We start from the raw sequence: 27,617 nt of genomic DNA, 5'->3' as shown, positions 1-27,617 counted from the left end.
TGGGACCACAGATGTGCACCAACACACCCAACTAACTTTTGTATTTTTGGTAGAGACATGGTCTACGTTGCCCCAGCTGGTCTCAAACTCCTGGGCTTAAGCGATCCGCCCACCTCAGCCTCCCAAAGTGCTGGGATCCCAGGCATGAGCCGCTGCACCTGGCCTCTACTCTCTCTTGCCAGATTCAACATTTTAGGCTTCCTTGAAAAACTTTTTTGGGGGGTGGGGGACAAGGTCTTGCTCTGTTGTACATGCTAGGGTGCAGTAGAACAATCACGACTCACTGCAGTTTTGACCCCCTGTGCATAAGCGACCCTCATGCCTCAGCCTCCCAAGGTGCTGGGATTACAGGCATGAGTCACCTTGGTCACGCAGATTATCTTGAAATTCTAATGCAGGTCTACAGTTCAGTCCTGTATGTGCATAGCGGACTTGGCTGTATGTATGTGTGTGTTCTTGGCTCTTCCAGGAATTCCAGAAATACCCATTACAGGTTGAAGTCACCGTGAGAAATCTGGAGTGTTAGGACAATAGCAGGAAATTCATCTGCATGGGAAGAAATGCGGGTAAACAAGCGTTTGAAGACCCTGGGGGTCCTAATGACCTCTGCATTCTTGCTGGGAATCCAAAGGCCGGGACTATCCCCTCCCCTCAGCTAGAGCCTCATAAACAGATGCCCAGGATCAGACCCTCACAGGTGACACACATGAGGAACCTTCTGGAAAACATTGCCCAGGTGAAAAGGAAACTATCACTCCCCATCATTCTCACACCAGACCAGGACTGCTCTCGACACCTTTATTGGAAGGATCCTCAAGGCTGTGGGCACCGAGGTCTAGAGGCAACACAACCAGCACCCATCCACCTATCCACCCACCACAGTGGCAGAGCGCACCCCGTGCAAAACCCCATCACGGAGAGGACCATGGAGCCGCTGCAAAGCCATCATGGAGAGAAGGAAAGTCCCCACTGTCCATCAGCCCCGGCCAGGCCTGGCCCCTCAACCCCTGTAGAACCCCAGGCAGGCCAACGTGGGAGGCACCACACGTGGGTTCCAACTGCTTCTCCAAACCCTGTAGTCTCACATGAGGCAGGGAGGAAATCTGAAAATGGCAGCAGCCTGGGCGCGGAGGCTGCTGCCCGTGATCCCACCACGTTGAAAGGCCAAGGCGGGTGGATCACTTGAGCCCAGGAGTTTGAGATCAGCCTGGATAACATAGTGAGAGCCCATCTCAACATTTAAAAAAATCTCTTTAAAATATAAAATAAACAGCAATACAAAGAAAAAAACCCCAAGCTGCAGCATGTACACAATGTCACTTTTCCAGCATTCCTGATGGGAAGACCACAAAGCTCACAGAGGCCGAGGGCAGGTGCGGGGGTGGTGCTGTGCCTCCCTGGCGTCCGCAGGAAAATAGTCCTCCGTCCTGTACAGTGTGGGCAGCTCATACGTCACGGGTACTGGTGCAGGCGACTTCTGGAATGACAAGAAATGGTGCTCTATCGGCAATTTGGATCCACTTGTTCCATGACCCAGGAATTCCCCGTCTACAAGTTCATCCCGCAGGACTCACACATATGACCAAAGACTCTGAGCTCCTCTAACAGCACTGCCTGTGACAGCCAAAGCTGGCCACCCAAAGGGACCAAGACATCCATGTCATGCCCTCTCCATAACGGAATACCCTGTAGGCATCAAAAAGAGCCAGGCAGCCCAGGCACAGTGGTTTATGACTGTAATCCCAGCACTTTGCAGGGGCCAAGGTGGGCGGATCACTTGAGGTCAGGAGTTTGAGGCTAGCCTGGCCAACATAGTCAAAGCCTGTCTCTACTAAAAATACAGAAATTAGCCAGGCGTGGTAGCGCACACTTGTAATCCCAGCTACTTGGGAGGCAGAGGCAGGAGAATTACTTGAACCCGGGAGACGGAGGTTGCAGTGAGCCGAGATTGTGCCACTGCACTCCACCTGGGCAACAGAGTGAGACAATGTCTCAGGGTGAAAAAAAGAAAAAAAAGAGCCAGGCAGATCAATATGTTCTGGCAGAGAAGGACTAAGAAAGCAAGGTGAGAAGGGCAGACATGTGACAAAGGGACCTGTACCGACACGTGACAGCTCTGCAGGGCCATCCCAGAGCCTGGGTACAGTGGCTGTGGTTGGTAACATGATTTTTTTTTTTTTTTTTTTTTGAGACAGAGTCTTGCTGTGTCACCCAGCCTGGAGTACAGTGGTGCCATCTTGGCTCACTGCAACCTTCGCCTCCTGGGTTCAAGCGATTCTCCTCCCTCAGTCTCCCAAGTTAGCTGGGATTATAGGCGTGCGCCACCACGCCCAGCTTTTTTTTTTTTTTTTTTTTTTAGTAGAGATGAGGTTTCGCCATGTTGGCCAGGCTAGTCTCAAATGCCTGGCCTCCAGTGACTCGCCCGCCTCAGCCTCCCAAAGTGCTAGGATGACAGGTGTGAGCCACCACGCCTGGCCAGGACTGATTTTTCTTCCACTGTGTACCCATCTGTGCTGCCTGGAGTTCCTGCCATATGCATGTGCTACTCTTTCAAAAAACAAAACCATTTTAAGAAGTGCTTCCTCATTTCTGGTGAGGATTTTTGTGGAGGGAGGCGGGGAAGGGGAGATTTCCCATTGAGCCGCTCACTGCGTGCTGGCTGGCGGGCTCCTGCAGGCTGCCGAGCGTCTCCAGGAAAAACCAGGTTACCAACAACCACCCGGAATGACGGCTCTCAAACTTGGCCATGCGCTGGAATCTCCTGGGAGTTTTATGAAATACTGATGCCCAGGGCCCACACCAGGGAGTCGGATGTCACTAGTCTGGGGCATGGCCTGGGGGTGGGACATTTCACAGCTCCCAGGTGATTCTCGTGCAGAGTCCAGGCTGCAAGGACCGTGGCCTGCACCAGAGGAAGGAGAGGGCTCCTGGGCTGCTGTTCCTGGTTGGAGCTGGTGGAGATGAGCAAGGATGCAGGGCCAAGGGGGACAGAGGGAGGGGACCTTCTCACCACCCCCGACCCTGTCCCCCAGCTCTCTGCACTGTCTCATCTCCTGGCTACCTCTGCCCACTCTGGCTGAGACCCAGTTCTGGCTACAGCTGAAAGCTGGGTGCCAGTGCAGGGATATGGGCTCCAGACTGTGGCCAATGACAGCTCCCCAACTGCCAGACACCTTTGCAGGCCCCTTCCCGTGCTCCCTGCTTCCCTTCCCTCCCCTCCCTCTGCACTTGACACCATGACCCCAGTGCAGAGGGGGAGATCAAGGCTCAGGAGGTGCCCTGCCCCAAGTCACACATCCTCCAAGCATCTGTCCACCAGCAACTGACTTACAGGGCACCAGGCCAGCCCTGTCCTGTGCGCTGAGGAGACAGCCATGAACAAGACAACCGTCCCAGCCTTCATGGGGCATGGCACTCACTTAGTGGGGACACAGATGAACCAGGAGAAACAATGCCACCCTATGATGTGGGCTAATGGCAGGATGGGCACAAAGGCCTGGGGAACCCAGATGGGGCCTCAGCTCATCCTAGAGGGTTGGGGGAATTTTGGGGGCTGAGCTGTCTAGAACCTTCACAGCCTCAGCAGCAGCTGGCCAGGAGTCAGGAGAAGTGGGGTATAGCGGTGCCAAGGGCCGGTGTTCCAGGCCGAGGGAACAGCCTGCGCTGAGTGGCTGGGGTGTAGGACTGTGGGGATCAGCGCGTAGACAGGGAGGAAGCCAGACAACGGGCCGGGGCCACCTGCGCTCACTCTTGCAAGCCAAGCTATAACCTTGATCCCAGGAGCACTGGGGGCCTTTAAAGCTCCCAAGCGGGAGGCTGTGTGTGTGATGAGGTCTGCGCTTCAGGAACAGCAGGGAGAGAATACACTCTAGGGGCGAGAGTGGAGCCACGAGGAGGCTGTTGCATGTGTCCCCCGAAAGTGAGAGTGGCTAGGTAATCACGTCTGGGCTCCAGGGCCTTGACTTCCCACCATACCACACCGAGCCTGTTACAGAAGGGAGCCATCAAAGGATCTTACATAAGGTGCAACACGCTCTGACGTCTAGGGACCTCATCCCAGCCTGCGTCACCACCTCCGCATCTGGAAAACCAGGACAAGTGATGCAACTTGGCCAAGGGTGAACCTCACACACGGCAAATGGAACGTTCTGCCCAGCCAATGCTCAGCCACTCTTGGCTCAGCCTGCTGGGGATGACTCGGGAGATGAGGCCTATTCCCACCTGCCCCTCTTCTCCTAGCACGTTCCCGAGCTATCCCTGCCTCTGTGGGTCAGTGGACACACGTCCCCCTGATGGCACTGCAATCAGAACACAAACAGGAGCTGAGCCACAAGATACATCTCCAGCCAGAGGGCTGCGGCTGGTGGGTACCCACAGGTGTGGGATTTCACCCTCTTCCTTTTTAATGATGGCCTGAGAACTGGCTGTCATAGTATCTAGAAAATGCAACATTCGGCCGGGCGCAGTGGCTCAAGCCTGTAATCCCAGCACTTTGGGAGGCCGAGACGGGTGGATCACGAGGTCAGGAGATCGAGACCATCCTGGCTAACACAGTGAAACCCTGTCTCTACTAAAAAATACAAAAAAATAGCCGGGCGAGGTGGCGGGCGCCTGTAGTCCCAGCTACTCGGGAGGCTGAGGCAGGAGAATGGCGCAAACCCGGGAGGCGTAGCTTGCAGTGAGCTGAGATCCGGCCACTGCACTCCAACCTGGGTGACAGAGCCAGACTCCATCTCAAAAAAAAAAAAAAGAAAAGAAAATGCAACATTCAAGTGAATCATGGGAGTTCAAAGCCCACCCCTCTCATCCTGACACATGACTAGGAGCCAAAGAGTGTTCTGTGATCTGAAAAGAAACGGCCCTTCTTCTCCTGGTCCTGAGGACCCAGGCAAGGGTCAGTGACCAGGCCAGGCCAGAGCCAGTGTCCAGCCCAGCCAGGCGGCCTCTCCTAGGCCAGCTGGGCCTCATCTGAAACCCCTGTTCCTTTCTGAAATGGTTCTATGAAGAAGGATGGAGTTTCTGTCTCCTCCCTCAAGGAGATGGATTCTAAAAATGGAGGAAAAATCAATATCCTTATGAAGAAGCCAAAGAGAAGGAGTGGTGAGAGGCTGCTGGCAGCTCTAGATGTGATCGTATCTTCAGGCCTGGAGAGAACTAATGCAAGGAACTCCCAACAATCACATCCCTCCTGGTGACAGAGGGGAAAGGTCCTCCCTGAATTTGGACAAGGGGGTCGCAGGGAGACAAGCTCTGTCGGTGTCTGGCCAAACGTCACAATGGATTACTGAACAGCTGTTTCCTGTGCACTCAGAAAGGAAGTCAATCACTAGGAGCCCTCAGGGGCTCCACGGAGAACAAGCATGCTTTCCCTTTTCAGGAGGGCCACTGCTCTGGAAGACCAGACAAAAGGCTGCAGAGGCTGGTGCCGCTCCACATCCACTCAGGCCCAAGCCTCACACCTGGGAGGACATGCTGGAGACACGTGGGTGAGTAACCACAGCTCTTTGGAGAATGGGGCTCAAGTCAGCCAGGCAGGAGCAGAGGGGCATGAGCCAGGCAAGGGGCAGAGGGGCATGAGCCAGGCAAGGGGCAGAGGGGCATGAGCCAGGAAGCTCAGGTGTTTCCTCTTCAGACCAAAACACAGTCTTGGAGAACGGTGGGCATGGGTGGGCGCTGTATCAGCCTGTCTGTCCACTTCCCCTTGGGGTGCTAGCATCTTGATTTTATTTTATTTTTGAGACAGAGCCTCGCTCTGTTACTCAGGCGGGAATGCAATGGCGCAATCTCGGCTCACTGAAGCCTCCGCCTCCCGGGTTCAAGCGAGTCTCCTGCCTCAGCCTCCCGAGTAGATGGGATTACTAAAGGCGCCCACCACCACATCCGGCTTATTTTTTTGTATTTTTGTAGAGACGGGGTTTCACCACGTTGGCCAGGCTGGTCTTGAACTCCTGACCTCAGGTGATCTGTCCGCCTTAGCCTCCCAAAATGTTGGGATTACAGGGGTGAGCCACCACGCCCGGCTGCATCTTGATTTTTCCAAGGGATCCCCTCGTGCCCAACTCCCCATCTAAGCAGATCCCCACCCCCTCCACAGCTCAGGTTGGGGCTAAGAGCAGGCCCAGCCCATGTGAGCAGCTCACCCTCCACCCACGGAGGTGAGTCCAGGAGTGAGCATGTGACAAGGCCACTGCGATTCTTGCTGCTGGGACAGGGATGCTCTCCCCAGAGGTTCCTGGGAGTTCAGGTGACGGGCCACTCCTGCCACCCCACCAGGGGCCCGCCTGAGAATGAAACCCGCGCAGAGGGATGCAGAGTTGGAAGACAGCGCAAGACAGAGTCCTGCCAATATCACTTTGAGCACATGAACCCTATTTTGCTGAAGACTGGAATTACCCTGGGGCTTTTCCTGTTGATGAGCCTCAAAATTCTCTTCTTCCTTTAAGCCACGCTCACCAGGGTTGCTTGTAACTAAGAGTCCTGCCTGAAATAAATAATAAACCCCCAGGGGTGGCAGCAAGTGCTTTGAAACCAGCCGCCTGAATCAGCAGATGAGGGCTGGTGTGTGAGGCTGAAAACAACCAGATGCCTGCAGGGCTGTCAGGCTGCAGACGCCCCTGGCGGATGGACAGGACCACGCCCCGGAGGCAGACCCCCTCACTGGCACACCCGCATGCCACGGAAACCACTTTCACACCCATTCTCTCTTGGATTCTCATGGCAGCCTGCAAGGGAGGAGTCGCTGTGTCTCAGAGGTCCCAGGAGGGAGACAGCAGTGGAGCTGGGGTCCACTTGGGCCTGTCCAGCTCCAAGACCAGCCCTTGCCCATCACGCTACAGGGCTCCTTGATGGAGCAGCAAATTCAAACCCTAGGGTTTTCACCCTTGAAAATCTCAGAGGGGACTTCAGAGCTCTCCACCTCCCGCCCCTCGCCCTCCGGCTGGGAATGAGTCCCCGCTGGGGTCCACGAGGTACGTCCAACCCTTTGGAATCCGGCTCCCCACCCCCTCCTCCCGTGCCGCAGGCAGGAATGTTCTCTGCTCTGGGATAGGATAGGTCAAGACACAGAAACCTGACTCGGCTGTGAGCTCCTCCCCAGCCTACCCCAGACCAAGGCCCGCCTCTGCCAGAGGGAGTGCTGGGGCACAGGGCCTGGCTGCTTTCTGAGTCTCCCCACACCCCCGCAGGTCCCTGCATCCACCCTGCACACCTGAGTTCCCAAACCTGCAGTGCACAGGCCAAATGCATGTGTGCTGGATCTGCTTCGTGATTTTGTAAAAATGGAATTAACTTCAAACATATAAAAATCAGATTTCCCGTGAAAAGCAGACTGCCGGTTTCTCTTGGAAAATCAGACCGTCGGGCGGCTCCGGGCCCACAGTCCCTCATGGCTGAAAGTGGCTGAGCTGAGGAGCCCCAGCCCCTGAGATCCCCACAGTTCCTGTGACCTGCTGCGTCTGGCCAAAGTCTCAGAGTTGGCCCCAGCAATCCGTACCACCCAAAGGAGCACCCTTTGTGCTCCTTTTCGCACAAAGACCTCAAACGTTTGTCACAGCATGTGATAGGATGAAGCCTCAGGCCCCGGCTGGGTTCACAGCCTCTCTTCTGAAGCCCCCCAATCGGAACAAGCTCTGCTCTAAAGCCACGCCCACCACCTCAGGGCCTCCGTTTGCCCTGTGCTGCTTTGTTTCTACAAACCCTCCACAGCCCCTCGCCAGTCCTGGCCCACCCGCATCTCCCTCTTGGGAAGCCCTAATCGCACATCCCTGACCCTGCATGGTTTTCAGGTCAGGGTCAGTAAATGTTTTCTGTAAAGAGCTAGACAGTAAATATTTTATGCTTTGCAAACCACAGTCTCGGTCACAACCACTCAACTCTGCCCAGGTAGTATAAATGCAGCCAGAGACAATATGTAAACAGAAGGCATGGCTGTGTGCCAATAAAACTTTATTTACAAAAGCAATGGCAGGCTGGGTGTGGTGGCTCATGCCTGTAATCCCAGCACTTTGTGAAGCCAAGGTGGGCAGATCACCTGAGGTCAGGAGTTCGAGACCAGCCTGGCCAAAATGATGAAACCCCATCTCTACTAAAAATACAAAAATTAGCTGGGTGTGGTGGCAGGTGCCTGTAATCCCAGCTACTTGGGAGGCTGAGGCAGGAGAATTACTTATACCAGGAGGCGGAAGTTACAGTGAGCTGAGATCGCGCCACTGCACTCCAGCCTGGGCAACAGAGCAAGGCTCCATCTCAAAAAAAAAAAAAAAAAAAAAAAAAAGCTGTGGCAGGTCAGATTTGATCCCCAGACCATAGTTTGCCTCTGAATTAAATCTATCCTCCCAAATAGAACAGGAATGACAAACCCTTGCCTATACCTCCCTACCAAGCAGGCACTGAATAGTAGGTCATCAGACATGGCTACCCAGTTGCAGGGCCAGGCCTGCCTCGGTGACCATCCTCGGGCCTGACTTTTATGTGGTTGGCTGTTCTTGGGTGACCACTGCAGCCCCAGCCAGTGCTGACTCGCCCAGAACAGGCAAGAGGCACAGGTCAACATGGCTGCTGGGCCCAGCATCCTCCACCCCAGAAGGAGGGGCGGACACACTGCACCTGTACTCGCAGGCTGGGATCCAAGGTTGTCCAGGGTCTGCCCCAGCCACCCACAGCCCCACCAGAACCTGGGCCAGCCCCTGGGAGCCTGAAGCCTCAGGCCAGCCAAGTGGAGGAGCTCAGGTGCCTGCTGTCAGAGGCCCACCTTCATCCCCCAGTGCACTGGGCCAGTGCCAGGGAACTTGAGAGAGGCCCATCCTACTGTGAAAACAACCATGCCTACTACACGCCAGGTGGCACTACTTCTAACCTCACAGCACTCTTTAAGGCAGGGTTTCTCATCCTCCTCAGCCTCACTTTCTTCCTCTACAAAACAGGGATAACGCCGTCAACTTCACTGAATCCTGCCTGGAGCACGGCAGTGAGGCTGGAGGTGCTGCAGCTACCTTGAGACCAGGAAGACAAAAGCCACATGCTAAGGATGGCAGAACAGCAGCCAGGAGAAGCCTGGGTCCCTGACTACCTCCTTGAGACACCCTGTCAGCTCAATGGGCCACCTCAGTACCTCTTGTCACAAGTAGGAAAAAACACCAACCTATTTGCTCAAAGCACCATGTGCAGCCTGATGTACATATCCTCTTGTTCTCATGATCCCTCTGTTCATAGCAAGCCACCCAGGTCACACAGAGAGTAAATGCACTGAGCCAGGACTCAAGCCCGGGTTGTTCAGATAATGAAATCAAAGGATCAGGCTGAGCATGGCAGCCTGCAATCCTGGCCTTTGGGAGGCCAAGGTGGGAGGATCTCTTGAGTCCAAGAGTTCAAGGCCAGCCTAGGCAACATAGCGAGACCCACCTCTACAAAAACAAAAACATTAGCTGGTCGGGGTGGCACATACCTGTAGTCCCAGCCACTCAGGAGGCTGAGGTGACAGCATCACTTGAGCCCTGGAGGTCGAGGCTGCAGTGAGCCGTGATTGTGCCACTGCACTCCAGGCTGGGCAATAGAGCAAGACTCTGACTCAAAAAAAGAAAGAAAGAAAGAATCACCCAAGAAGCGACAACTGCTAGATGCAAAAGCAAGCAGATGAGGAGGAGAAGCAAATCTCAAAAACATTCCAAAACAATTCCAAATTGCCTGCGTCTGCCCCTCCTCCCTTGAGTAGGGCTGCACTCCAAAGAGCAGGGCATGGAAAGTGGGGAAAGCAACTGCACAGTGGAGAAACCTGGCAAACATCACTTGGGCCAGGTGACCCACATCCAGCAGCATCAGTGCTGAGCCATGCTGAGGTATCACTGCTATGATGTGATGAGAAGGGTGCTTTACCTCTGTGGTCTTCCTCCCCCAAACCCACAGCCCTGATCTAAGCATGAGAAAAACATCAGATAGGCCCTAATTAAAGGGTATTGTTCAAAATACCTACCCGATATTCTCAAAACTGTCAAGGTCATCAAAAACAAGGAAAGTCTGAGGCTGGGCGTGGTGGCTCATGCCTGTAATCCCAGCACTTTGTGTGGGTTTTTTTGTTTTGTTTTGTTTTGAGATGGAGTTTCTCTCTGTCACCCAGGCTGGACTGCAGTGGCATGATCTTGGCTCACTGCAAACTCTGCCTCCCGGGTTTAAGCGATTCTCATACCTCAGTTTCCCCAGTAGCTGAGATTACAGGTGCGCGCCACCACACCTGGCTAATTTTTGTATTTTTAGTAGAGACAGGGTTTCACCATGTTGGCCAGGCTGGTCTTGAACACCTGACCTCAAGTGATCTGCCCACCTTGGCCTCCCAAAGTGCTGGGATTACAGGAGTGAGCCACCATGCCTGGCCAATCCCAGCACCTTGGGAGGCCAAGGCAGGAGGATCCCTTGAGCACAGGATTTCAAGGCCAGCCTGGCCTACATAGGGAGACCTCATCTCTACAAACAAAACCCAGAAAATTAGCTGGGCATGGTGGCATGCACCTGCAGTCCTAGGTACTTGAGAGGCTGAGGTGGGAGGATCACCTGAGCTCTGGAGGTCAAGGCTACAGTGAGCCATTATCTTGCCTGCACTCTAGCCTGGGCAACAGAACGACACCCTCTCTCCAACATAACAACAACAACAAAAACCCAAAACCAAGAACACCAAACCAAACCAAACCAAACCAAGAAAGTCTGAGAAACTGTCAGAGGAGACCAGGCTGGGGAGACATGATGACTGAATGTAGTATTGGATCCTGGAACTGAAAAAGGCTTTAGGAAAACCGAAGCAACTATGTTCATAATGTGTCAGTGTTGGTTCCTTAGCTGTGATAATGCACACAGTAAAATGTTAACAACAGAAGCAGCTGGCCGAGGGGTACAGAGACAGTCTCTGTACTATTACAGCAACTTCGCTCTAATTCTATAATTTTTTTTTAAAGCCAACAGAAGAAACAGATCAGTCTCACTCCATAAACCAAGCCCCAGCCTCTCTTAATTCAACCTCAGTGACCAAGAACGGAGCATTTACAGAGTGCCCAGCCCACAATGGGACCTTCAGGGTCACAGAGCATTCATCCTCACAGCAGCTGGGAGAGGCAGGGATCCTCCATTCCACTTTGCAAAAGGGGAAACTGAGGCTCAGCGAGTCACTTGGCCATACCCACTCAGCCGGGAATTGGCAGAGCTGGGGTTCGACCCCAGGCCTGCCCAGCTCCAGCATCTGCACTGTCCCAGCACACAGGCACCCCCGGAGCTGTGTGGAGCTGGGGGTGAGCTCTCAGTCAGAAACCAGGATGTCCCTTCAGCATCTGCCCTCCAACCTCAGGACCCTTAGGGGTTGCTCGATCTGTTCCACTCAGAGAGCACAAATGGGTCACCTTTGGTCAGCATCCGGCTTACAGACGAATTTAAAAATGAGTTCGTTGCCAACAGTGAAGAACTGGGATGTTCAAATAAACAGAGTGCCTATTTCTCTAGAAAAACTGAGCTATCTGGCCACCGTGGGCCCGCATTCCCACAGGGTGCAGTGAGCTGCCCCATCAACCAGGACACGTGCTGTCTGCTTTGTCACCGTCCCCGCCTGGGCTGCAGGACCTGTGGAGCCCTGTGGGCATCCAAGCTGGCAGTGGCTCCCGGCTCACAACGCCAGGCCAAGGCTCCATAAGGCTGAAGAGGATGCCAGTGGAGAGGCCTCTGCTTACCCTGAGCCCTAAGGGTAAGGGACTGCTGACCTGGGGCCACCACCATGGCCTGTGGCTGCTGTCCCTCCCTTACTGTCTCCTCCAGTGCTTTCAAGAGCCATGAGTGAGGACCTGTGATGATGCCACTGTACAGATGAGAAAGCGGGCTTGGAGACAACAGGGCTAGGCCATGTGCCCAGGGTCCCAGCTAGTCAAAGGCTGAGGGGAGACTCAACTGGGCTCTTCCGAGCTCTTGGTGGCAGCCCCCACTACCGCCGGCCCCCAGGGCCCGTCCCCTAGGTCCTGGGCACCCTGCTGTGTCCGGGCTCCGGGCTTTCTGTACCTCAGCCTGTCCTGCCTGCAATGTCTGTGTCTGCTCCAGAGCCCTGAGTCTTCCAGAACACTGACAGCTGTGAGCAGAACCCCTCCCATTTCTCTGTAGGCAGCCCCTGCGTGTCTAATCCTGCCCTTGGGGTTGGGCTGGACAGCCTTGCAGAGCTCGTGCAGACACCGGCCCCTTCCCATCTGAATCCTCCTGCCCAGTCCAGCCCAGCCTTGGCCCCAGCCTCTGCCGGCCCAGTGACCACAGCAGCTGGTGGACATGGGAGGCTGCCGAGACCCTAGTGACAGAAGCACAGGGTTTGGGGCTGCTAGAGCTGGCAGCCAGTGCCCAGGGTGAGCCAGCAGCAGGGACAAGCTGCGGCAATCTTGTTAAGGTGATGCTGACCCAAGGGGGCAGCTCTGGAAGGTTCTTGGATGCCCACGGATTCTGCTTTTAGCTGGAGGAAAAGTGTTAACATGGAAACCAGCAGAGGAGTGGCCCCAGAAGTCTTGCCAAGCTGCTGGCTACTAAATCCAAGCTCACGCACAGGGACAGCAGGTCGGGGTGTCGGTGTCACAGCACCCTCCAAACCCAGGGCTCCATGGGGCGCCAGCTCCTGATTGGGTCTGGTCCCTCCAAACTTGGTCAACAAACTGTGCTGTCCATGGGCCAAGTCCCCTCTTTCCTCCTGCCCCTCCCCATCCCTCTGTCCTAGAGTCCTGACTCCCTCCTTCAATTGATGGTTTGTGCCAGAGTCATCCTACTTGAGCACCAAGGCACCTGGGCTTTGCTCCTGTCACATGGCCACTGACTGTATAGGACACACAAGTATATCTTTATTTTTATTTATTTATTTTGAGATAGAGTCTTGCTCTGTCACCCAGGCTGGAGTGCAGTGGCGTGATCTCGGCTCACTGCAACCTTGGCTCACCAAGGTTCCGCCTCCAGGGTTCAAGCGATTCTGCTGCCTCAGCCTCTGGAGTAGCTGGGATTATAGGCATGCACCACCACGCCTGGCTAATTTTGTATTTTTAATAGAGACGGGGTTTCACCATGTTGGCTAGGCTGGTCTCAAAATCCTGACCTCAAGTGATCTGCTTGCCTCGGCCTCCCAAAGTGCTGGGATTACAGGCATGAGCCACTGCGCCCGGCCAAAAGGTCATTTAAAAATAAATAAAGCACACAGAAGGCGGCAGATGCAAAGTACAGGGGGAATAACACAGATGACAATTGTGTTAAATAGTATCAATAATGGCACTTTGAGAGGCTGAGGTGGGCAGATCACCTGAGGTCAGGAGGTAGAGATCAGCCTGGCCAACATGGTGAAACCCTGTCTCTACTAAAAATACAAAAAAACAAAAATTAGCCAGGTGTGGTGGCATGCACCTGTAGCCCCAGCTAAGCAGGAGCCTGAGGCAGGAGAATCTCTTGGACCTGGGAAGGGAGGTTGCAGTGAGCCAAGACTGCACCACTGCACTCCAGCCTGGGTGACAGAGCGAGACTCCTGTCTTAAAAAAAAAAAAAAATCAATCATGATCAATAGTAAGTACAATAGCAGCTCCCCCTTACACTGTCTCGATGATTGCACACTACAGTCCTCTGCAGGGATATGAATGGTGATCCCGTTTTATAGTCACGGAAACCAAGACTCAATGGGGCTTAGGAACTCACCTCCCAGTGTGATGCTTCTACGACAGACTGGGTCGGCCTCTGGAGTGTGCAAACCCAGGCAGTCAGGCCCAGGCGTGGGCTACCGCTCTGCTATCTCTGTCTTGAAGTACTTTTTTTTTTTTTTTTTTTTTTTGAGAGGGAGTCTCGCTCTGTCACCCAGGCTGGAGTGCAGTGGCCTGATCTCCACTCACTGCAAGCTCTACCTCCCGGGTTCACGCCATTCTCCTGCCTCAACCTCCAGAGTAGCTGGGACTACAGGCGCCCGCCACCGCGCCTGGCTAATTTTTGTATTTTTAGTAGAGACGGGGTTTCACCGTGTTAGCCAGGGTGGTCTCGATCTCCTGACCTCGTGATCCGCCCGTCTCAGCCTCCCAAAGTGCTGGGATTACAGGCGTGAGCCACCGCGCCCGGCCTGAAGTTCTTAATAAGTTTGACAAAGGGGCCCTGCCTTGGCACTTCAAACTGTCACCTGAGATCTGTGTGCCTCCAGGATGGTGTTCTTTGTCCTCTGCTATCAGTCAAAAGGATGACTCCAGGGAAGCTCCATGGATGAGCCCTGGGCACGGAACAAGGGACAGCATGGCACTGGCGCTCCTGGCTGAGAAAACACCGTGGGACAAAGGGCGGAGGTGGGAACGGTGGTAGAATTTGAGGGGGGCACATGAGCAGATGGATTTGGCTGGAGCTAGGATTGACCCACTTGCAGGACAGAGCAGCAAATGGAAGAGTCCTCTGTAGCCCAGGGCAACAAACCAACAGCTGTGCCCAGTGGCCTCGCTGGGTTCAGGGGTCCCCCATCACACTGAGATCCACCTCCCCAAGGGAGGCAGCTTTAGGCCCAGATGCCTGCAGTCAGTGTCCAACCTCCAGATCAGTCCCCTTATCCCATACCGACAGCTGGCTGTAGTCCAACCACCAACCACTGTCACATCAGAGTCATACATTTCTCACTTTGATGCTGAATTATCAATAGAATCCTTGAAGGTTTTGTTGGCCGGCCTGGAAGGTGGTTGGCTCCACAAAAAAGTATTGAAAATAGCACCAACTAGGCCAGGTGCGATGGCTCATGCATATAATTCCAGCACTTTAGGAGGCCGAGGCAGGTGGATCACTTGAGGTCAGGAGTTCAAGACCAGCCTGGCCAACATGGTGAAACCCCATCTCTACTAAAAATATGAAAAATAGCCAGGCATAGTGGCACACACCTGTAGTCTCAGTTACTGGGGAGGCTGAGGCAGGAGAATTGCTGGAACCCTGGAGGCAGAGGTTGCAGTGAGCCAAGACTGCGCTACTACATTCCAGCCTGGGCGACAGAGTGAGACTCCGTCTCACAAAAAAAAAAAAAAAAAAAATAGCACCAGTTAGCTTTGGGAAGCAAACCTGACCTACCATGTTGTCAGGCTGCACAAATACTACTCAGAGAAGCCCAGTTCCTGATACAGGCAGTTGTTATCCATTCAAGAAACAAGCCCTGGCCAGGCGCAGTGGCTCATGCCTATAATCCCAGCACTTTGGGAGGCTGAGGCAGGTGGATCACTTGAGCTCAGGAGTTCAAGACCAGCCTGGCCAACATGGCAAACTCCATCTCTACTAAAAATACAAAAAGTAGCCTGGAACAGTGGCACACACCTATAATTCTAGCTACTCGGGAGGCTGAGGCACAAGAACCTGGAGGTAGTGGTTGTAGTGAGCTGAGATTGCACCACTGCACTCCAGCCTGGGTGATAGAGTGAGACTCTGTCTCAAAAAAAAAAAAAAAAAAAAAAAGCCCTGAGGGCAAAATGAGAGGCAGCCTGGAACCAACAGGTGCTCAGATGCCTCCTCCAGGCCCCTGGCCGGCCTGGAGAAATTCCTTCCCTAGAGCTGTGCCCCCTACCTATGGAGAAGCATAGCCCAGGTGCAGCTGAAGGACCTGCTTCAGAGACAAGGCCTGGACTGTCCCCTGTGTCCCTTCTCCCCCATTCCAGGCCTCCAGGGAGCCTTGGCAGCCTCTTCTCAATCTCCCCCTTTCCTCAGACATGGGGGGTGTCCTTGGAGGTCTAAGAAGGAAGAAGGAAGAAGGAGGAAGGAGGAAGAAGAAGGAAGGAGGAAGAAGGAGGAACGAGGAGAAAGGAGAAGAAGGAGGAGGAAGGAGGAAGAAGGAGGAAGGAGGAGAAAGGAGAGGAAGGAGGAGGCAGGAGGAAGAAGGAGGAAGGAGGAACGAGGAAGAAGGAGGAAGGAGGAGAAAGGAGAAGAAGGAGGAGGAAGGAGGAAGAAGGAGGAAGGAGAAAGGAGAGGAAGGAGGAGGCAGGAGGAAGGAGGAGGAAGGAGGAACGAGGAAGGAGGAGGAAGGAGGAGAAAGGAGAAGGAAGAGGAAGAAGGAAGAAGGAGGAGGAAGAAGGAGGAAGAAGAAAGGAGAAGAGAGAAGGAGGAGGAAGGAGGAGGAAGGAGGAGGAAGGAAAAGAAGAGAGAAGAAGAAGAAAGAAGAAGAAGAAGAAGAAGAAATGAATGAACAGCCTAGTTGAAGAAGAAGAAAGGAATGAACAGCCTAGTGGCTGTGATGCAAACATGAAGCAGCCAGATAAGGGGAGGGAAGCAGGAATGAGTGGCTAGGCTGGGGAAAGGGGCTGGAGGGGAGGAGATGGGAAAGGGAGCTGGAGGAGTCGCTCCAAGGATTCCAGACCTTTCTGCACCCAAGCCAAGGAGTGGGCAGGTCACCTGCCCCTGGCATGGACACACAAAACAACTGCACCCCCCTCACCTGCCAACCCCATCCCTCTGTCAAAGCTGATATTCTAAATGTACAAAGGACATCTCAGAAGAGAGACCATCCGTGCTGGACAGAGGCCATCTCGCCTTCAGAGAAACACTACACTCTTCTCATTTCACTCATGGCTGCTGCAAGGCTCTGGTCCAGCCCCTCCACTCCAGGGCCACACTGTGGGCTCCACACAGAGAAGGCCCTGGAGCCCTCCACAGCTGCAAAGACAGAAACGATAAGGGAACAAGATCCTGAGCCTGCTCCCTTGTCCATACCCACACCGAAGCTGCAGCTGATCAGCCCCTCGCCACGCAGGGAGCTCGTCTGCCCTATTGGCTGCTGCACCCTTGGCCCAGGACGGCATCTGCCGCATGGGAGACACCTAATCCATGTGAACTCAGACCTCGGACCTCTGGGCCTCCTGCTCCCAGGTGACTTCATTCGGCCTCATGGAGACACAATGCTGGATGCCTCCAGCCCTGAACTCCACGCTCAAATCTCCAACTGCTGCTTGACCACCCCAGCAAATCCTGTTGGCTCTGCCTACAAACGTATTCAGACTTTTTTTTTTTTTTACTTTAGAGACCGGGCCTTGCTGTGTCACCCAGGTTGAAGTGCAGTGACACAATCACGGCTCACTGCAGCCTCGACCTCCTGGGCCCAAGTGACACACTATTTTTCTTTTTCTTTATTGTGTTTTTTTTGAGCTGGAGTCTTGCTCTGTCGCCTGGCTGGTGTGCGGTGGCATGATCGTGGCTCACTGCAACCTCCGCCACGGGTTCAAGCAATTCTCCTGCCTCAGCCTCCCAAGTAGCTGGGATTACAGGCACATACCTTCACTTCTGGCTAATTTTTGTATTTTTAGTAGAGACGGGGTTTCGCCATGTTGGCCAGGCTGGTCTTGAACTCCTGACCTCAGGTGATCCACCCTCCTGGGCCTCCCAATTACTGGGATTACAGGCGTAAGCCATTGCACCTAGTTCAGACTCTCAATTCATGTAGCAACTTGCACAAATCTGCAGGGAAGTGTGCTGAGTGAAAACAGCCAATCCCAAAGGGTTACAGACTGCACCATTCCATTTATAGAACATTTTTGAAATGGCAAAATCTTAGAAATGGAGGGCAGATGAGTGGTAGCCAGTGGTTGGGCAGGGAGTGGGGGCACAGGAAGGGTGAGGGTGGTTATAAAGGACAGCACAAGGGACCTGGTGGGACCCTGCTCGGTGTCTTGGCTGATACAAGTAAATTGTATGGAATGGGTACAAACGTATAGGACTTATGCCACATACAAATGAGTCCACATCGGACTGGGGAGATCTGCATTGGATTAACAGGTCAGATTCATGCTGCTATCCTGCTTGGGATATTGCGCTATGGTTTTGAAACATGTTACCACTGGGGACAATTGGGCACAGAAAGGGGTCTCTCTGTGTTCTTTTTTGAGGCAGGATCTCACTGTCGCCCAGGCTATAGTGCAGTGGTGCAATCAGAGGTCACTGCAGCGTCGACCTCCCAGGCCCAAGCAATTGTCCTACCTCAGCTTCCCAAGTGCCTGGAACCCCAGACACATGCTACTATGCCCAACATTTTTTTTTTTTTGAGATGGGGGTCTCCCTAGATTGCCCAGGCTGGTCTCGAATTCCTGGGTTCAAGCGATCCTCCTGCTTCAGCCTCCCAAAGTGTTGGGATTACAGGCGTGAGCCACTGTGCCTGGCCTCTCCATGTTATTTCTTCTAACCGAATGTGAATCTACAACGTTCTCAAAAGAAAAATTTCAACTAACACGCACGCACATCCAGAGTTGGCTACACCTCCCACCTCCACCTGCCCCCTCCTGTTCCAGGCCACCAGCACCTCTCCTGGACCATCGCAGCGGCTCTAAGTCCCCTAAGCTCCACACCGCACACCCGGCATCTTCCCTCCACATACAGCAGGGCGGTCCCAGGAAGACAAGGGCTGAGCAGGTCTCAGAGCCTCCAGGCTGAGCCTCCCACTGGCCCCAGGGCCTGCTCCCTCCACTGCCTGAACTCCTTATCCCCAGGTCCTATTCTTCCCTCCCCCAGGGCACCAGCCACCTGGCTCTCAAGTCACCTCCCCAGAGGCCCTCCCTGGCCCCCTTGCTCCTCCTCCTCAGACACCTCTCCTTTCCTTTCCTCACAGCGCTCTCCCTGGGGTACATCACGCACTAGGCAGCTGCCAGGGCCGGGAGCAGGCGGCCTCTGCTCCTTCCACACCAAGGGTCTAAACAGTGCCTGGCTCACACAGTGCTTCAAAAATAAGTGCAGTTGGCCCTCTACATCTGTGGGTTCCACATCCATGCATTCCACCAACCATGAATCAACAATCTTCAAAAGCGAGGCTGGGCGTGGTGGCTCAAGTCTGTAATCCCAGCCCTTTGGGAGGCCAAGGCGGAAGGATCACTTGAGCCCAGTTCAGACGAGCCTGGGCAACATAGCAAGGCACTGTGTCTGCATTAATAATAATAATAATAAATTAGCCAGGCATGGTGGCACACACCTGTAGTCTCTCAGCTACTTGTGGGGGCTGAGGTGGGAGGATTGCTTAAGCCTAGGAGGTCAAGGCTGCAGTGAGCTGAGATCTCACCACTGCACTCCAGCCTGGGTGACAGGGCAAGATTCTGTCTCACACGATAATAATAACAATAATAATAAGAGCAAGACACTGTCTCTACAAAAAATACAAAAAGTTAGCCAGACGTGGTGGCACATCCCTGTAGTCCCAGCTACTCAGGAGGCTGAGGTGGTAGGATTGCTTGAGCCCAGAAGTTTGAGGCTGCAGTGAGCTATGATCTGTGTCACTGCACTCCAGCCTGAGTGAAAGAGTGACTGCCTCACCAAAAAAAAAAAAAAAATTCAGGAAAAAAAAAAAAGGGTGGTTGCTTCTGTACTGAACATGTTCAGATTTTTAGTCATTATTCCCCAAACAATACAGTATAACAGCTATTTATATAGCATTTACTTTGGTTTTTTGTTGTTGTTTTTTTTGTTTGTTTTGTTTTGTTTTGTTTTTTTGAGACGGAGTCTCGCTCTGTCGCCTAGGCTGGAGTGCAGTGGCGCGATCTCGGCTCACTGCAAGCTCCGCCTCCTGGGTTTACACCATTCTCCTGCCTCAGCCTCCTGAGTAGCTGGGACTACAGGCGCCCGCCACCGCGCCCGGCTAATTTTTTGTATTTTTAGTAGAGACGGGGTTTCACCGTGGTCTCGATCTCCTGACCTTGTGATCCGCCCGCCTCGGCCTCCCAAAGTGCTGGGATTACAGGCGTGAGCCACCGCGCCCGGCCTTGTTGTTGTTTTTGAGACAGAGTCTTGCTCAGTCACCCAGGCTGGAGTGCAATGGCATGATCTTGGCTCACTGCAACCTCCGGCTCTTGGTTTCAAGTGATTTTACTGCCTTACCCTCCCAAGTAGCTGAGATTACAGGTGCTTGCCACCATGCCTGGCTAATTTTTGTACTTTTAGTACAGACAGTGTTTCACCATGTTGGCCAGGCTGGTCTCAAACTCCTGACCTCAGGTGATCCACCCACCTTGGCCTCCCAAAGTCTTAGGATTACAGGCGTGAGCCACCAAGCCCAGCCAGCATTTACTTCGTATTAGGTATTATAAGTAATCTAGAGATGATTTAGAGTATAGGGAAGGATGTAAGTTATATGCAGATTATCTCTATATATTCTTTATATTAGAGACTCAAGCACCCATGGATTTTTGATAACTGACAGGAGTTCCTGGAACCAAGCCCCATGGATACCAGGGATGACTGTATTAACTTGAATGAATGAGTCAATGAATGAATGGGTGGAGGTTTGGCAGCAGAGTTAAGCCTGGCCCAGGGGCTGGAGTCGCTAGTTCTCAGCAGCTTCCAGAGCAGACAAGGAGGCTAAGAGGGTACTGTGCAGGTACAGGACGGGCATGGAGGTGGGTGGAAGGAGCCTCCAGGCAGCACAACTGGGGGGGTGGTCTCCAGGCTCAGGAGCCCTAGAGACAGAGGGAAAGAGGAGAACACCCTGCTGGCTGAGCCACCCTCACCCCCACCATGGACATTCTCAACAGAACCAGAAACTGGGGACTTCCGGTGGGGAATAACTCACTTCTCAGGGCCTCCTGGGGGTGCAGGCACAAAGCCTTAGGGGCTTCCCACCACCTTCCCATTCCCTCGGTGAGACTCACATTGCTTATGGGAATAAGGGTGGGAGTGGAGGTGGGGGTCACAGAGGACCTTGCATTTGCACGTTGACATCCCCCTGCAAAGCCCCAGAGCTGCTAGCATTGAGAGCAGAGTCCCTTCATCCAGTGCAATAAACTGTCCCGTTTCCAAATCCCTCAGATGGCAGCAGTACCCCTTTCTAGCTGTGTGACCCTGGCCAAGTTACTAACCTCTCTGTGCCCGTTTTCTCATCTGAAAATGGGGGCTAATAATTGCTCCTACCTCACAGGGCATTATGCCCATATAATGGAAAGCGCTTAGAAAATAGTGTTCAGCCGGGCGCAGTGGCTCACGCCTGGAATCCCAGCACTGTGAGGCCGAGGCAGGCAGATCACCTGAGGTCTGGAGTTCAAGACCAGCCTGACCAACATAGGGAAACCTCATCTCCACTAAAAATACAAAATTAGCCAGGCGTGGTGGCGCAAACCTGTAATCCCAGCTACTCGGGAGGCTGGGGCAGGAGAATTACTTGAACCCAGGAGGTGGAGGTTGCGGTGAGCCGAGATTACACCATTGCACTCCAGCCTGGGCAATAAGAGTGAAACTCTGTTTCAAAAAAAAAAAAAAGGAAGAAAATAGTGCTCAATGAGTGAAGGCTAATTTCATTCTTTTTTTTGTGTGTGGAGGAGTCTCGCTCTGTCGCGCAGGCTGGAGTGCAGTGGTGCTATCTCGGCTCACTGCAAGCTCCGCCTCCCGGGTTCACGCCATTCTCCTGCCTCAGCCTCCCAAATAGCTGGGACTACAGGCGCCCGCCACCTCGCCTGGCTTTTTTTTTTTTTTTTTTGTATTTTTAGTAGAAATGGGGTTTCACCATGTTAACCAGGATGGTCTCGATCTCCTGACCTCGTGATCCACCCGCCTCGGCCTCCTAAAGTGCTGAGATTACAGGCGTGAGCCGCCATGCCTGGCGGCTAATTTCATTCTTAACAGGGCTCTCTAAATTCATATGCTTTTAAAATGCCATCATTAGCTTGTGAACAGCCCAAACGTACAATGTTATAATGTTGCATTTTTAGTAATTAAATACATTCAGTTTCAAAATGTGAACATTTAAACTAAATCACAATTATGGGAGCCAGTTCTGATACTGCTTCGATGTTTAACTTACAAGGAGGCTTGAAAATTACAAATGCCAGAACATCTCTGAGCCACTAAGTGATGTGACTGATCAATCAGAGGGCCTGGCACATAGTAGGTGCTCACTAAATGCCTGCTGGTCAGAGAGTGAGAGGTTATAGGATGCCACATGTCAGGCACAAAGATGCTGGCAGGCAGCCCTGCAAGCAGCCCCCCTGCATGTCTCTCCAAGCACTGACCGCTGTCATCTGAGCCCCTCCTGCCCCGTACCAATGCACACACTTCCAGGGGCACTGCCCAAGGCCTCTGGAGCCAGGTCCAGGTCAGCAAAGAGCTGCCAGACACAGAAGGGACAAGGTGGCTGGAAGACTGTGATCACCAATCCTGGTCAGGGTGGCACCTCAAAACTGGTGCTTGGGGATGCCCAGCCCTGAAACAGCCACCTCCCTGCTCCAGCTTCTTACTCCATTTAGAAACCAGCATCTCCCTTACCAGCTGAGGTTCCCAGGTTAATTATTAGGATTCCCTAAGTAACAGGAACTTTGACCTTGACTTTGGGCCTGGCAGCATGACAAGGTGTGACGTTATCAGCCAGAACAGTCATTGGCATGAACTCACTGCCTAATGAGACACGGTTTATCTTCCCAGCAGAAAGTTGACCAGGAACAGAGCCAAGTACTTCCCAGGCTCCGTGGGCATCAAAGGGATTGCACCTTTTCCAGACCTAATCCACAGCTGCAGGCAGCAGGCAGGAGTCTGCACTGACAATCAACTTACCTCTGCACATTGCCTGATTCCAGAACCTGCGTTCCGACACCGACCATACCTGCCATCCCCTGCCGGGCCCAACCTCGCTCAGGAAGGCCTGCGACCCAGCAGCCTGTCGTGGGCTGTGCTGCGAATGCCACCCCAGTGCCACACATGGGCCAGGCTCTTCCCTCCCACAGGCCTTTCCCAGCCTATCCTCTGCAGCTTCCCCTGAGCTCTTTCCTCTTTTTCTCTGTGAGGCATGGAAGTCAGATGCATGCAGCCCATCTTGTTATTATCTGCTGATAGTTTCTGCCTGCGAGTTTTATTCTCCAGACAGACCTAAGCCCAGGCAGGGACCCAGGTCCGTCATTTATTCATCCTCAGGTTCATGGCTGTTGTTACTAACAGTTCCCACGTACCAAGTGCTGCTCTCTAGTGACGCAGTAAAAAGCGTCCCTGGGGGGCTCTCCTGTGGATGCACCTACGGCCTGATATGGACATCAGGGCTCAGAGAAGGGCAGTGGGTATCCACGGCCCAGCCTGGCTGGCCGGCTCAGACCTGCCCTATCCTCTCTGGCCCACACCCGTCCCCTTCCAGTCTGAGGAGGAGTGGGTCCCAGGAAGGTCTCTTGGAGGAGCCAGAGATGCAGGTGGCGGTGGGGAGTGAAAGGGGATGAAAGGATTGTGGCCTGGGGGGCAGGAAGCACAGTGAAGGTTTGTGATTATGTGGGTGACACACGGAGAGACATGGGACAGAGACATGGCAGGAGAGACAAGGAGACAGAGTGGCACAGATAGGGATGCAAAGGCAGAGACAAGCAAGATGAATGCAAGAGACATGGATTCAGGCAGTGACACAAAGATAGAGACAGACCAGAATACCAACAGAGATGGAGACGGGAAGAGAAGAGAGGCAGCAGGAAACAGAACTGCTGGGGATGCAGAGCCAGAGGCCGAAATCTCCACCAAGCAGGAGTCGGGGTGAGGGTGGGGCCTAGGCTGGGCCCCTCCTCCAGTGGTCAAGATGGAATAGGGGGCTGAAGATGGGAGGAAGTGGGAGAGGTGGGACCCAGAGGGGGACCCAAGACACCCCCGGTGGGTGTGCCCAGGTGGACGTGGTTAGTCCAACCCCTCATGACCCAGCATCGCTTGAGACATCACGAACCTGGCCATCCCTGACCACCCACATGTTCCTGGCATGAGCAGTGCGGAGGGGTTGGCCCAGATAGGCAGCAGCTCAGAGGCGAGTGAGCCACTCCATTCAATTCCTGCAGGCTAGATCTGTGGTGGCCAACATCCGCACATGGCAGGAAGCGGGTGATAGGTTATTCTGTAAACAGCAGCTTCAGGACTTGGCTTTGGCAGCCTTGAAGATGTCAGAGACACACATAGGGTACCACATGGTGGGGGGGGGTGGTTGGAACAATCAGCCCCTTCAGAGAGAGATGTCTACAAAAGCAATCCTCGCGGCCCACCCTAACTGAGCACCTACTATGTGCTAGCGCTGTGCCGAATGCATAAGTGAATCCCTTCAGGCAGTGTGGAGCTCAGGACTGCAGGCTCTGGAGCCAGGCAGCCTGGGGGCACCTCTTCTACCTCCTCCCGCTGACTGTGGCGAGAAGCTCCACCTCCTGCTGCCTCAGTTGCTCTTTATAAAATGGGGCCAGTGATAGCAACTTGCCTCACTACGTGGCAGCTAAGCAGGTAAGCAATGAGGTCAGCACAGAGCATCCAGGTGCCTGCCTCGTGTGAGTACTCAGCAAAGCACGCCACTCTCCATAACTTACGCATCTCAGCTGCTAGAACAGTGCCTACATCAGAGTACTGCTACATAGAAGTTTCCAAATGAAGAGCAAATCACGCACGTTCAAATGCTCGACCTGAGGCCATGAGGCTGGAGAACTGCCACCCATTTCACAGAGGGGAGGGTGAGACTCTCCCAAGGCCATGGAGCTAGCCAGCAATACCACCAAGATACAATACCCAGGACTGTTTGGCTCTGGAATTCATACTTTCCTATATTTTTAAACTTTTTATTCTTTTCCATATTCATAAGGAAACTTTTTCATATTTATAGGAAACATAAAAGCAATGAGGGGTCTCCAGGTACCATCGCCCAGTCTTGACAGCTGTCACTCTTCTGGGCCAGTGGTCCTTAACTCGGGGCAATTTTGCCTCCAGGGGACAGCTGGCAATTTATGGACTCCTTTTTGGTTGTTACACTGCGGGGAGGGTGCATCTAGCGAGAGAGGCCAGAGATGCGGCAAAACACCTACCAGTGCACAAAACATCCCCCAGTGCACAAAACACCCCCCACTACACAAAACACCCCCCACTACACAAAACACCCCCCAGTGCACAAAACACCCCCCACTACACAAAACACCCCCTAGTGCAAACACCCCCCAGTACACAAACACCCCCCAGTGCACAAAATATCCCCCAGCACACAAAATATCCCCCAGTGCACAAACACCCCCCAGTACACAAAATATCCCCCAGTGCACAAACACCCCCCACTGCACAAAACACCCCCCAGTGCACAAAACATCCCCCCAGTGCACAAAACATCCCCCCCAGTGCACAAAACACCCCCCATTACACAAAACACCCCTCAGTGCACAAAACATCCCCCAGTGCACAAAACACCCCCTAGTGCACAAACACCCCCCAGTGCACAAACAACCCCCACTACACAAACACCCCCCAGTGCACAAAATGGTCCCCACAGTAAAGAATGACCTGGCCGGGCGCGGTGGCTCAAGCCTGTAATCCCAGCACTTTGGGAGGCCAAGGCGGGTGGACCACGAGGTCAGGAGATCGAGACCATCCTGGCTAACATGGTGAAACCCCGTCTCTACTAAAAATACAAAAAACTAGCCGGGCGTGGTGGCGGCGCCTGTAGTCCCAGCTACTCGGGAGACTGAGGCAGGAGAATCGCATGAACCCGAGAGGCAGAGGTTGCAGTGAGCTGAGATCGCACCACTACACTCCAGCCTGGGTGAGAGAGCGAGACTCCATCTTAAAAAAACAAAAAGAAAGGAGATGTTGTTGACTGCATCCATTAACACTTCATGTAAGACAAAGAAAACATCATCTGTTTGGCTCAAAAAGTAGGAGTGCCAGGTGGAAAGAATTTGGGGGATGTAGAGGGATCCCACCAACTGCCTCCCTTGGCACTGCACCCAGAACCCCTTTTGAGAAGTGAACCCAGGCCAGCCGTGGGCCCTGGCACCTCCCACATCCTTGATGACATCCCCCACTGAGGGGACTCAAATGCCAGGCTGGGCAGGCAGAGGTGGGTACCCACCCACGGGTTCATGTTCTGGGTCCTCTGGGTGCTGCCTGGTCACTGCAGATCATTGCCAAGGCCCAGATTCAGGCCCCTGAACCAAGGGCCCTGAGGAGATTTATTCGAGCCTCTCAGATCTGTTTTCAAAATCAGTTGATTTCAGAGAAAATCTGCATCCGCTCTTTTAAAATGTGCAAGGCCTCGGCCGGATGCGGTGGCTCACGCCTGTAATCCCAGCACTTTGGGAAACCAAGGTGGACAGATCACTTGGGGTCAGGAGTTCAAGACCGGCCTGACCAACATGGCGAAACCTCATCTCTACTAAAATTACAAAAATTAGCCAGTCGTGGTGGCAGGCACCTGTAGTCTCAGCTACTCGGGAGGCTGAGGCAGAAGAACTGCTTGAGCCTGGGGGGAGGAGGAGGCTGTAGTGAGCTACGATCATACCACTGCACTCCAGCCTGGGCAGCAGAGTGAAACCATTAAAAAAAAAAAACAAAAAAAACCACACACACACACAAAAAGCACAAGGCCTGGCCACTCTGGCCACCCTGGTCTCTGTTCCAGGCTTCAGGCTGCAGCTGAGGGCCCTGCCTCCCCTGCTGGTCACAGCCCCAGCCTGGCCTCTCTGCATCACTCAGGGCCTTGCCTGGTCTCAGTGTTTGAATTTTGATTCCTGGGATGTGAAGAATGTGGGACTCTGGAACCAAATGGGCCAGGCCCTGGCTTTGTTAAAATGTTCTAACTTCTGATCCTCGGTTTCCTCACCTGAAGAGCGGGGATGGAGACAGTTACTCTGTACCAGGTGGCCTGGGGATGAATCAAGTAGGGCAGTTTAAGTGCTGCTTGTGGCGGCCCAAAGTCGAGCCCAGAACACTACAGCAGCATCAGAACTCTCATCACCATGGTGAAGACAAGACACAGGCCCCGCCCTTGAGCAGCTCTCAGTCTAGGGGAGCTACAGGAGCAAATGCAGATGAAGCCATGTGCCAGCCAGGGAATGAAAGAGGGTTTGGGGACGCCAGAGGAAGGCTTCCCGGGGTGGGACCGTGTGACTAGGACTTTGAACAATAACGAACATTGCCAGGCGGGGAGCGGGAAGGGCTTTCCAGGGAGGGGGACTGGCATGTGCAAAGGCGGCAAATGATGTCCAACAACCCCAGGATGGCAGGGCTGGGCCCAGGGCGCTACTGCCCCAGGGGGTGCCCCTGATGGTGGTGCTGCGTTGAGAGAAGGGCATGATGAGGGTCCCACCAACCAGGGCAAAGTTGGGGTGCTTCCACATAGGACTGAACACACAGCTCCCCGCAAAATGAAAACCTCTTGTTGTCGGAAGGAACTTCCTCCCCTCTCATCCTCAAAATCTCAACAAGAATGAAATGCCTGAAAAACACAATTTGATTCCCAAACCAGCCTGCCAGGAACCCTCCTCCATCCCCCTACAGCACTCCACCAAAGACCCTGAAGGAAACAGCCTGGGAGGTCTCTGGGAGCCGTGGGGAGGGGGCTGGTGGGTGGGGGCTGGGACCCGGCGCCCCTCGGCTGTCCACAGTCGTGGTCCTCATATTTGCCATCTGCTCCTGCTGCATTTTTACCGCAAGGGCTGATGGGGGCAGCAGGAGAAGCAGCGGCTGGTTCAGGGCCGGGAGAAGGCGCCTCACAATTTCCTCTCCCTTCTCGTTTGTGTCTTACCCAGCCTCCACCACCAGATAAAGCCGAGCCCGTCGGCCTCCTCCCCGAGTCGCCCCCTGCAGGGGGATTCTGCAGGGGAGAGGGGGTGTCCTGAGAGACCCCGCCCCTTCCTTTGCAGGGCTGGGCAGGAAGGGAGAGGAGGCGAGGGGAGGGAGCTAGGGGTCCCTGG

The 27,617-nt window shown here is 53.8% G+C and overlaps 1 protein-coding gene across 5 annotated transcripts in view; it reads right to left on the bottom strand.

The window, feature by feature from the left end:
* The window catches only part of BCAS4 (breast carcinoma amplified sequence 4), an 86,185-nt gene continuing 58,568 nt past the window's right edge, over nt 1-27,617 (bottom strand). For 2 of the 5 annotated variants that reach the window (XM_005569346.5, XM_005569347.5), the window contains one exon: nt 785-1,477. In XM_005569346.5, coding sequence (XP_005569403.3) covers nt 1,355-1,477 — 123 coding nt within the window. In that variant the 3' untranslated portion in view covers nt 785-1,354. Of the gene's footprint in view, nt 547-784; nt 1,478-9,442; nt 9,561-27,617 lie in introns of those variants that run through there. The other 3 variants (XM_015429971.4, XM_065523309.2, XM_065523308.2) reach the window with 3 other exon arrangements.

This window comes from Macaca fascicularis, chromosome 10 (genome assembly GCF_037993035.2).
Source record: "Macaca fascicularis isolate 582-1 chromosome 10, T2T-MFA8v1.1".
Taxonomy (NCBI): domain Eukaryota; kingdom Metazoa; phylum Chordata; class Mammalia; order Primates; family Cercopithecidae; genus Macaca; species Macaca fascicularis.
Note: the sequence above shows the minus strand (reverse complement) of the source record. Positions and strands in the feature narration are given on the sequence as shown.